This window comes from Amblyomma americanum, chromosome 3 (assembly GCF_052857255.1).
Source record: "Amblyomma americanum isolate KBUSLIRL-KWMA chromosome 3, ASM5285725v1, whole genome shotgun sequence".
In the NCBI taxonomy this organism is placed as follows: Eukaryota; Metazoa; Arthropoda; class Arachnida; order Ixodida; family Ixodidae; genus Amblyomma; species Amblyomma americanum.
In genome coordinates, this window is record NC_135499.1 from 174405827 (window position 1) to 174417056 (window position 11230).

Below are 11230 nucleotides of genomic sequence, written 5' to 3' on the forward strand. Positions count from 1 at the left end.
TGACCTTTTTGTTGCGGCACTAAAAATGGCGACGACGAACGATTGTTGTGTAACAAACAATTATATAATGAAATGACACTTAATGACTCAAGCCTTCAGCGGCGCCACTGGTGTAGAGCTTTTGTTAAACTTTTTTTCCAGCGCACGCGATTAAAAGAAGATGTCGGGTCATCTAAACAGAAACTTACTCGTGACATCAGCGCCACTCTTCTCCACATTGGTGAAGACAGCATGCTCTGAATAGACAGGACGACCTCCTACGGTCGTCCTATACGTTGACCTCCTGTATTTCAGAGTCCTCCAACAGACTCCCGCGCTATACTGTACTCACGAAATCAACGGTGAAGTCGTGTTCACTTCACACAAATGCGCATGTTCTTTAGTTTTGTCGTGAAAGTAAACTCCAGCGAAGGAATAGAGACCGCGACAACATGCGGCCAGAGGACACTCACCGATTGTCTTGATCATCTCGAAGTCTTCGAGAACGGGCTGCTTGCGGTACGACGATCCCGTGGCATCGCCCTTGGCTCCGGCGCCGGTGCCGTCAGAGTCGTTGCCCGAGTCCTCCCTAGAAGGGCTGGTGGCGCGAACCTTGCCCTGGGAGACCACCATGCCGCCGGAACCGTTGGACAGGAGCACGCGAGGACTCGACGCCATACAACAAACGACGCGGGAACGGGACTAGCGCCGAGCCGTCCGCCGCACCGACGAACAACCGACCAAGGGCAGCTGTTCTGACTGAGGTTCACAGACCCCACTGTGTGGAAAGTGAACACACTCTGTCAATCCACGAAACTGTGAGAAAAGAAGCTCGCACTAAAGGCGCAAAAGATCACGCCTTTCTTTTCTCGACCCTCAAAGCGAAAAGCAGAACGACGCTCCCGCCGTCTACACTCCTTCACACCCGTTCAGTCACCGTTCTGCGAGCAAACCTGTCATGCGACAAGATTCAGCGCGAAGAGAAGACGTGGGCAGCCTTAGTCATTGGCATCGAACAGCGTTTAAGCACCATTCCCAGGGAGACATAATGGGACACATAAGACGGCGCACTTGGATAGATGGCAACGACGTCTTTTGTCTTGGCACACTGTCAGTCACAAACTGCGTTACCAGGAAGACGCACACAGGTGCACCAAATTCACCACCCCGGAGCCGTAGCCGTAGCTACGAGCTGACAAACAACCACGCACCGGTCTCAGTCGAGACACTCGTCAGCAGCGCGAGGACCGACGACCGACAGTCGCTCGAGCCGGGTCAATGCATTTCGGAGCCAAGTGGATGACCGGCGAGCCCCACAACCACGAACACCACCACAGAATAATCGTCGTCGGCACAACAAGGGAGGCACTGTTTGAACGACGAAGAGTAACGCCGCGCTATGCCGGCGACTTCGAAGGCAGTGCTGCTCTCGTTGAACCAGTCGAACCACGCACGCGGCTCTGAGGCGCGATCGGCGCGTTTTCGCCGGAGCTAAGCGGTGCGATTCAAGCGAGCCGAGACCTCGCGGCCAACTCCGCGCAGCGACCGATGCGAGCAAGCTGCTGCTTCTCCTCGCCGCTCCCTTCCTCCCGTAGCGTCGTCGCCGCTCTTCACAAAGGCCGGACGGCGGCGCTGGCGGCGTCCGGAGCGGAGGGTGAGCGTCTGCTTGCGGCATGAAGCCGGTTTTGTGTTGAGGACTGGCCTTTTTCAAAGATGGCGCTCGCGCGCACACTCCGTAGGTACCGCGGGAAATGAACGTACGCGAACCCGCGGACCGGACCGGTGCGGGCTGACACCCACTTCCCTCCGCCTTCCAGTTTTCCTTCTGCGTCCCACCCTCTCTCTCTTCATCTCTACGCTTCTTTGCCTGTTTCGTCTTTTCTGTACAGGTGTGCTCTTCTTCCGCTCACCTCTTGCTCCTTCTCCTCCTCCTTTCCGGAGAATAGCGTTAACGTGTATATCGAAGCAGCTTGCGCGCTACAAGTGCATCGTCTCGCTGTGCGCCACTGGGAGCGCTGTTCTGTTTCCGGTGGCACTTTTCTTGCGCGTTTCGTTTTCTGTGCGAGGTTCCAAAATTTAAACACGCAAGACAGCGGCTGATAAAGCGAAGCCGTAGAGATGCGCGAAGCATATTTGGTAATTGTTTGGCTGAACGAGAAATGCGTTTTCTGAACCGCATCGGCTACGTACGGATAAAACGGTTACGGCTACAGTGGGTTGTACGAGCATTCCTCTTAGCGTCTCAACCCCACCAGTCCGACAGCGCTGTAATTGTGTTGTGCGCAGGTATTAATGGCTATAGCGCTTACCACACAATTCGCGCTTTCGACATTTCTTTTCACACCTAACCTGTCGTCATGAAGTTTTTTCGTCTCTTTACAAATTTGCATGTGAGAAGTTCATTGTGTAATAGCCCAAGTAGACGTGGTTGTAAGTGCACCATTTATCGACAATTTTATAAACATGATTTAAAATTAGCCACTGGTGTTGAAGGCATCTTATCTACTCCCAGTTTCAATGCGGACACCCGTACTAAACTGTTGGAATTGAAGCTTCAACCGTAAGCTTCCACACTGTTGCTTCTCTCCACCGCAGAAAATCTAACATGACAGGAAAAATAAGCCGGATTGGTCAGTTCCAGTTAGATGACATAGATGTAAAATTTCTTTCCGGGATTGTCACAAAGGTGACCTCGTCACCAATTTTCGCCTCACCCGTCTTTTGGGCGCCGTTTGCATAAGAAGATGTGCTCAAAGAATGGCACAATAAAATCTACAAGCGCGATCGCCTCGCATGATGAGGCTTCCTTTTCTGCGGCACGCTTTCGCCCAGCGTGGCCATCTGGCTTCCAGAAGGTCGGCTCAAGGTGAACAAAGAGAAAGCCGAGCTAACCGGTTAGTCACGTTTCTTCGTTTTGTTTTGTTTTCGCTGGGCTAGAGCTCGGCCGCTCTCCTCCGATGGCTCGTAGCGAGGAGGATGAACGACAGCCGTATGGCTCACAAGCTGGCGCGGCGTGGAGGCAGACATTGCATCGGGCGGGATGTTCGGCGACGTCCCCGTTACGTCCGCCCACAACGACACGGTCCGCGATCATCGCCGATGCCGCACCAAAGAGTGAGACTGGCGGGTGGCAGTGGCACCATGGAGATTCTCGTGTCTACCTACAGGAAAAAGAGGATAGCTGGTCCTTCATACACCGCTGTAATGCCGGGTATTTCGCTTGGCTAGCAGCTGACCTAAAATGAGCATTATTACTTTCGGAATGTTAGCTTCTTTCCTTCTCACTCACAGTTAAGTTGTAGTAATGAGGAAAAGAGACAGTGGGGCAAGAACCTGCTGAATGCATTGCTTGAAGGAGCACCGTCGCCTCAGTTACGTGCCAACAAGGTTAGGCACTCAGTAATTACAACACGTCGCAAGAAAAATTCAGCTTACAGTTCATCGTTTTTCCACAACAAGACGAGCCAGATTCAAAATGATAGCACTCTGTATGAGGAAATAAACAATGCTTATCTACAAAGGCACATGTACTCCAATGTATATATGACTTTAAAAACGCCGACGATGGACGTCAATTTTTCTATGATGTCTCTCCTAAACTCCAGTTACTTGCAGCAAGAAATGTTATTTTACTATATACCTGTAAGCAGCTAACACCAAACGCTTATGTCTAACAATTCATTAAATAAGAGAAGAAAATGCAATTGCTATAAAATATGCTATGCTGTGCGCTGTAGGGGAATTGTGCCGTGTCTATATTTTAAAAGTGAAGTGTTCGTTTTGTGCCAAATACTTACCAAGCAATATGCGGAGGTTCGCACTACTTGCCGTTCCTGTCGCGGTGAGTTGCTCTTTAAGAAAACTGCTATAGATAGTGACTGCTTTTCACGTCTGGCTCATTTTCAGAAACTATGTGGTAGACTTGGTAGTTACTTTAAAAGGCAGACTTCCAGTTTTCGTTTCCAAACAGGTGTTTTGGTTCCAGCTAAAAGGTTTTTTCCGCCTATTTTATCTGGAATGAGGCTCCAGATATATGTAACAGAAAGTTTTCCAGCGTACATCTTGCCATGCTAAGTGGAACGTGTGTGGAACATGTTGATATTAGTAGAACAGCCAGCTTGTCATTTTTTCGTCTACAGTTATGTGAAGCCCCGTTTCAGTTAGTTCATGCATGAAGCGTTCCAGCTAGATCTTGATCACAGCTCAGGAGAGGAAAAGGAGGCGAGCGCAGTGAAGAGAGGCTTCTTTTCCTTTCGCCGTTGTGCAAGTGATCAGTGGGCCCTTGGCATCAGGGAGTCAATGGCCGGAATATCGGTTGAATTTCAAACCTCACACTGCGGCGCCAGCGAAGGAATGCGTGTTTCGGCGGTGTTGTTTATCACACGCACGGTCCGCGTAAATAATGCTCCCTGCCTGTCGTTAGTTGTGTCGCGAGAAAGCGACGTTCGACAAAAGCGCACATCGCAAATGGTGTGGTTTCTGGTTTTCGGCCACAAACTTCCGAGTAAGTACCGGCTGAACGACGGCGATGACGACATTGGGCCCAATCGCTCTGTCAAAGTGAGCACGACATCCGACTGGGTTGAAACGAACAGACGGCTCCAAAGAAGTGATGGATGTGACTACAGTGTGCGTCCACGTAGTTTGCGTAGTCTTTCCTATTCTGTAGACCACCACCGCTGCGTATTCTGAGCCTTTGATGAATCGCAAAAGTGTATGATACGTCTTTGCATGAGAATAGGCTCTGTACTTCTTTGCACGGTACAGTTTCATTGACGTTACGGTGTATATTTCTCCTTCTTCAACTAATTGATGGCTGGGATAAGTGCGGATCGCTTGTGCGACTTGCAAGGGAGAGACGTCATTTTTTCGTTTCGTTCACGCCGGAGGCTGCTCTTAAGTGCATGCTATAAAAACCTGGGAGCTTGTTAATCTCCCCAGCTATAGATGAGTGTTATGCGCACCTGGAGGGGATTAGGAGAAAAATAAGCGATATTAAGTTGCGATGATGCGCTTTCCGGTGAAGCTATTTTTTTATGCTGTTTTCGAGTTCGATAACACATTTCTGTAAGGTTGGCAGGGTTTTACCTGAAATGACAGTCGTGCTTCTGGTGCAAGAACGTCCTTCGAAGGTCTCAATCAAAATGTCTTCGGCACATGGGAAGTGGTTGATCTATTGTAACGCGAAAAAAAATGAACTAGAGTTACCGCTTCGTGGAGCATGATTGTTGCTAATCGACAATATATGAAAGAGATGCCACAGTTGTGTTTCTCAGTTCATGCCGTTCTTAGGATGCAACTCCTCATGGTAGCTTCCGTCATTGTGACATGCGTTTGCCAAACTTTCACAGTGAAGCAGTTATGAGGTGTAATGTTTGAAATTCATTACAAGTATATTCAGTCTGCTGGATATCCCTTTCACTATCGAGGCAGTTCGACCCCTCTGAATGTGTCTTGTTGTTGCGACTGAAGGAACAACCGCGTCATCTGAAGCGACGACGGCAGTTTAGCAACAGATACCCCCGGTGAAAAGCAGCCCTCGCCACATTGGTGAGAGCTCCTATACACCAGCCTCGTAGGGCCAAGAAATCACTCATCTCTATAAATGTGTGTAAAAATTATGATGCTTTTAAATAGAAAACAGCTTGATGAATCGTGTTTTTTTATTGGCCACGGCAATTTTGATCAAATGTTGACAGGAAGATTTTACTGCACTATTCACTGCAAATGCCACGACTGTGGGTTTTGGCTTTGTTTTGAAAACCCTTTCTATTTTGAGAGAATGGCCATGCCGGCAAAAGAAATATATTCTGTCAAGCTGTTATTTTGCATCATATAATCTGAAGTGCACTACACGCTTTGCAAATCTTCCAGCCTGCAATGTGAGTAGTACAAAAAAATTTGCTGATGGCCTAGCTCTCTTAGGCCAGGATATACGTAGCGAGAGCGCGGCGACTTCTGAATCGGAAGAGTGCATTCACTAGATGCGCCTTCATTCATTCTTGAAGCTTGAGCCGTCGTGGCGGAGTGGTAGCGTCTCCGCCTCAAGCGCCAAAGGCATTCCGAGCCTCGGCACAGGTTTATTTTTCTTTTATTCAGTGAGTATGCGGGGGTTTCATTGGCTCCCATAGATGCCGCAACTGTATACGTTGATTAGCGGTTCAGCGCAGGATCTGTTAAGGCGCGTTTATACTCTGGCGTAACGCACGCGCGTGGGCTGCACGGCGACGTCACATCGGCCAAAGCGAGACCCTCTATACTCCAACTGCGCTTGACCGCCGACGCGTTCGGCGGCTTCGGCGCACCCTGACCGCACTGGCGGAGACTTGGAGCACGTCTCTATTTCGCGCCGAGTGCGCCAGCCGCAGCCGGCCCGGCCAGACCGGTTCGGCTCCGCGTCGAGGCGCGCGTTGTGCCGTCAGGTGCCTCCTCGGAGCACCGCCACGGCAAGATCTCTGTTGTGCAGGGGAGCCCATCAGGCAGAGCACAGTCAGCAGCCGTAGCCTGGCCTATAGTCAGATGGAAAAAAAACAACTCCGGTGACTCTAACCTGGGCCACCCTGGTTTTCTTGGTAGCTTTTTGTCGGGGCTCCTCGAGCAGCCATTACACCGGTGCCGTTCGAATTTGTTTGCTTTTAAAACAAACATTGGAGGCAAAATTCTAGAGGCCCGTGTACTGTGCGATATCAGAGTACGCTAAAGAACCCCAAGTGGCCGAAATTTCCGGAGTCCTTCAACACGGTGTCCCTCAAAGCCTGAGTCGCTTTGGGACATTGGTTTCTGGGGAAATGAAATGGCGCAGTACCGTTCTCATATATCGGCGGACACCTGAACGGCGCAGTAAGAGAAGGGATAAAGGAGGGAGTGAAAGAAGAAAGGAAGAAAGAGGTGCCGTAGTGGAGGTCTTCGCAATAATTTCGTCCACCTGGGGATCATTAACGTTCACCGTCTTTTATTCCCTCCTTATTATTATTATTATTATTATTATTATTATTATTATTATTATTATTATTATTATTATTATCATCATCATCATCATCATCATCATCATCTTTAACGTACACTGACATCGCACAACACACGGGCGCTTTAGCGTTTTGTCTCCATAAAAACGCAGCCGCCGCGGTCGGGTTCGAACCCGGGAACTACGGATCAGTAGCCGAGAGCCCTAACACTGAGCCACCGCGGCGGGTCGCTTTGGGACGTTGAACCCAATAAACAAACATAAAACAAACGTGGTAAAGTGCGTGCTAGAATGGCTATTTTTTAATTTCAAGGCTTGCTTGAAGGCTAAACCCCTGCAAGCCGGCACTAACCGGAACGTGACTACATATAATAGCCTTCAAATTATAGCGGAGACAGGGGATCTAGGTGCGGTTATGTCGAACACTATTTCCCATAACACTTTTTTAGTATTTAACCTGAAAGTTGTTCCAATATATGCTACTGATTTCGTTATATTGAACGCGGGCTCATTGAGTTAAGCGGAATTTTATGAAGTTGCACTGAAGTTTCAATTACTAGATTGATAACATGTGTACAAAAATTAAGGTTAGAGCAGTGATGAGCCTCACGTATCACATGTCCTGACTTTTTTCTTTGGTTTTTTTTTTTTCGAAAAGAAATGGCGCAGTAACTTCGGTTCATCAAGGCAAACACCTGAACAGCCGCGTAAGGGAATGGATAAAGGAGGGAGTGAGAGATGGAATACAGAGGGGCCGTAGCGGAGGATTCTGGAATAATTTCGACCACCTGCACAAAGAGCCGCTGCGGCAAAAGTTTTCGCCTAAAGCACTTTTACGCCTACACTATATCATACAACATGGGCATGTGGAAAAGTCGACGTCGTTCCAATTATACCAAACCCAAGTGCGGAACAATGGGAGGGTGTGCTCTCCAGCGACTGCCGCGATGACCAGATCGGTCTGACACGGCGAGCTCAGCTGACGGCAGCATCCAGCGGAGCCCTGGAATAGGGGAAACCGACCTTTGCGGAGATGGACTAATCTGAACCGCATAAAAGCACTTGCGCTAGAGCTCAATAAAGTTATCCTATCCTATCCCATCGGGATGCGCAAATAATGAAATATAATTCAAAACGCATTAACAACAACGAAAAATAAAACGGTAAACAGGAAGCAAAATATATGAGCTCAGGTGACGTCGGAATATAATTTTTACATTGATTCGGCAGGGGCTCGCGCGGACGCCGAGCCCCACTACCAAGAATTGTATGCCCCCCCCCCCCCCCCCCCTTAAAAGTGATTTACAGCTTTACAGGTGATTTTCGGTCAAACTAGGTTACAGATCAGTCTTTGTTCTCTCTGATCAAAATTAGGAGTCGATTTTGTGCATATACTAACTCTCCCATACCGCATAGTCGGTCGGAAGTGACCATATCGACGCGTACTTCAACAACATAATAGAGGTGGCAAATTTTTCAGCCGGCCTAGGCCTGTGTTGCTCAATCATGTAGTCCAGTCGCGAAGAAGCGTGTTCATTAATTTGCCGACAAATTAGTGCCGGCAATTTTCCGGCTTGAGCCAGTAGGCAGGCCCGTGCACTTTCCTTTTCTTTCATCCTATCAGCAACAGCAGTAGCAGTAGCAGTAGCCGTGGGCACTATAATAGTGGCCATGGGTAATATATAAGTGCGCTCCATCTACGAACCTCGATCGCTCGTGACGTGGCGAGCTAAGTGCACTCAAAAAACATAAGCCAAATACGGTTTAGTTTCCTAAATGTTCACTTCAGTTTTCTCGAGTTCAATTGCTTTTAGAATGGCTAGAAAGCTATCTCGGCCGTGGAGCTGTTGCAAGGTCCCAAGCGCTGTTTTCCTTTAATATCATGCTATCGTCCCCGCATGTTATGCGCGGTTAATGCGTCCGTGTGATGTGATAGAGTGTATATAAAAACTGAGACGTGATTGTGATATATTTCCAAGATACCCATTTGTTAATATGGACTGCTAACAGCGAAGTATTCCCTCCATTGACGCAGTTTCAACGAGGCGTACGCCTGGTTGAATCAACGCTAGCAACGGCTTTGAAAAGTTGACGTTGAAAATCTCGGATATGCATTGCACATTGCATTTAAGGGTATGGCAGTATGTCGAGGGCCCTGTGTGATTGTATCGCAGTGCACTCAGCTGCTATAGCATCCGCGCGCACGATAGTTCTCAGTGCCACAGAAGTTGGCCAGCACATGTGCGCACTCAGCGCAAAATCACCGCTCGCTACCCTCCCGGATGAATTTGCCTCCACTGTAAAATAAAATAGCGATGATAATGCGCGACACTTGAACCGGTACTTAAATGCGCGTATTAAAACGACAACGGTACAGGGTTCGACTTTCCTGTGCCGATTCTTGCCATCATCAGCGCCCGATTTCAAGCGAAGCTGAGGACGCGGTAAGAACACGTTGGCGCTGAGTAAAAGGACCTACATTTGGTAAAAGGTGAGCAGAGCAAGCAGCACAGCACCCGAGGCATCGGCTTTTGCAACTCCACTCGTGAGATTCACGACAGCTACACTGAAAGTACGCATATTAAACGACGCACCGGCTCGACGAGCTCGACCGAACCAAGATGGAAACAGGAAGTTGTGGGCGCGATGTCGCCAGACCGCCAAGCAGTTTCGCATATCGTCTATTGCCGAAATGCCATACTCGGTATGCCCTGCCTCCGAAGCAAGCGCGTCAATCCTCCGAGGAAGAAGAAAATCGCAGCATTGTGTAAAAACGCCAATAGCACGGAAGAGAAAATTAATGAAAATGCTTATACTCAATAAAATCGTAAATTTTACACGTTACCTTCCGGAGGACTCGGAATTGCGATAGGTTGGTTTCGACCTCTGCGAAAGGACGCACTGCACATGGGCTTCTGCCTCAAATTCCACTGAGGCCAGACATTTTGTCCTGACGCTCTCAATTTCACCATCATCGAATCCGGAAAGGTTAGCAGCCCATTTTAAGCCCACCCGCTTGACGCTAGCCCACCCGGGTCGGATTGTTCGGCCTTTTCTCTGTCTTCCGTGTCCGCGCCGGAGCTAGGCCTACTTTTGGTTTAGCGTCAGTGGCGCCCCAAGCCCATTCAGCCATGGAGTATCAAGTAGAGGGTACTTATATAGACCTCGTCGATGTCCGAACTGGAGAATGGGAGGTCGTCATGCTTCTCCGCACCCACTACCGCCTGGCAACTCCTATGGCACCCGCGGCGACGGCCGCCCAATCGCCGAGGAATCCGGAGCTGCGCCGCGCCAACTGCGCCTGAGGAGCGTGCCTCTTCCGCGGCTGCCACGCAAAGATCTCAAGCACGTAGTGCGACCACGTGGCAGTTTGAACGTGACCAAGGAGACCTCTCGTATGATTCTCACAGCGATATGCACCGCTGGGCCAATGCCCGCACCCGGCCAACAATACTTTCACGGTCAGCACTCCAGTGGAGGCTCGAGCTCGGGCTTATGCCCAAATCACGTCCATTTCCATCGGCACGAACTCATCTGCTGCCACCGCCTACCTCGCTCCACCCAATGATGCCGTGCGGGGGGTCATGCATATGGGCCGCAGTGGTAAGTCAAACGCCGAAATCTTGGAGGGACTTGTCTCCTTAAATCCTCAGCTGCCAGTCATCGACGCTTGGCCGTTTGGAGAAAAGCAGTCCGTCGTCATCACTCATGCCAACAGCCCTCTGGCCAAAGCTATCCGCTTTTGGGCGGGCACTCACACGTACTTTCCCCATCGACCAAAACTGGACACATGTTACAATGCCGCCGTATCGGACACAGCCAGGACGTGGCTACCGCCCCAGCCAGCGGATGCTGCCCCAACTGTGGTGACAAGCATATGGCGACAGAGCCCCCATCCTGACCGCCCAAGTGCATCGTAAGTGATAGCGGGCACCATACGGGAACGCACAGTGCAATTACCAGTACGCCCCCTACGCCACGCACTACCCCGGCAGCCGCCCGACACCAGTCAAGTACACCGGAGCAGCAGCCAGCTCTCCGAAAGTCATCGCGCAGTGCTAACACCGCTTGGTTCGCCTCCCGTGACCCCGGTGACCACAGCGCTAAGCCTCGGAAGGACCTCTCCTGGGTCGACCATGCAAAGAGATCCCCGCCTGCCCCCGCCCTGAACATTCCGTCCCGCAGAGATGGGGAGCTCCGGGGCTTACGGGAGGAGGTAACCCGCCTCACAGCCCTCACTGGTCTCTCCTACTCCTTGTTCACCTCCTACTCCGACAATACAAACCA

The 11230-nt window shown here is 50.1% G+C and overlaps 1 protein-coding gene and 1 pseudogene across 4 annotated transcripts in view; one reads left to right on the plus strand and one right to left on the minus strand.

The window, feature by feature from the left end:
- The window catches only part of Pka-C3 (Protein kinase, cAMP-dependent, catalytic subunit 3), a 136515-nt gene extending 134738 nt beyond the window's left edge, over positions 1–1777 (minus strand). For 3 of the 4 annotated variants that reach the window (XM_077658844.1, XM_077658843.1, XM_077658841.1), the window contains exon 1: positions 453–1588. In XM_077658844.1, the coding sequence (XP_077514970.1) occupies positions 453–657 (205 nt within the window). In that variant the 5' untranslated portion in view covers positions 658–1588. Of the gene's footprint in view, positions 1–452 lie in introns of all 4 variants that reach the window. The other variant, XM_077658842.1, reaches the window with a different exon arrangement.
- Positions 1778–10130: 8353 nt separating this feature from the next.
- On the plus strand, positions 10131–10844 carry LOC144124271 (uncharacterized; annotated as a pseudogene).
- The last annotated feature ends 386 nt before the right edge of the window (positions 10845–11230 follow it).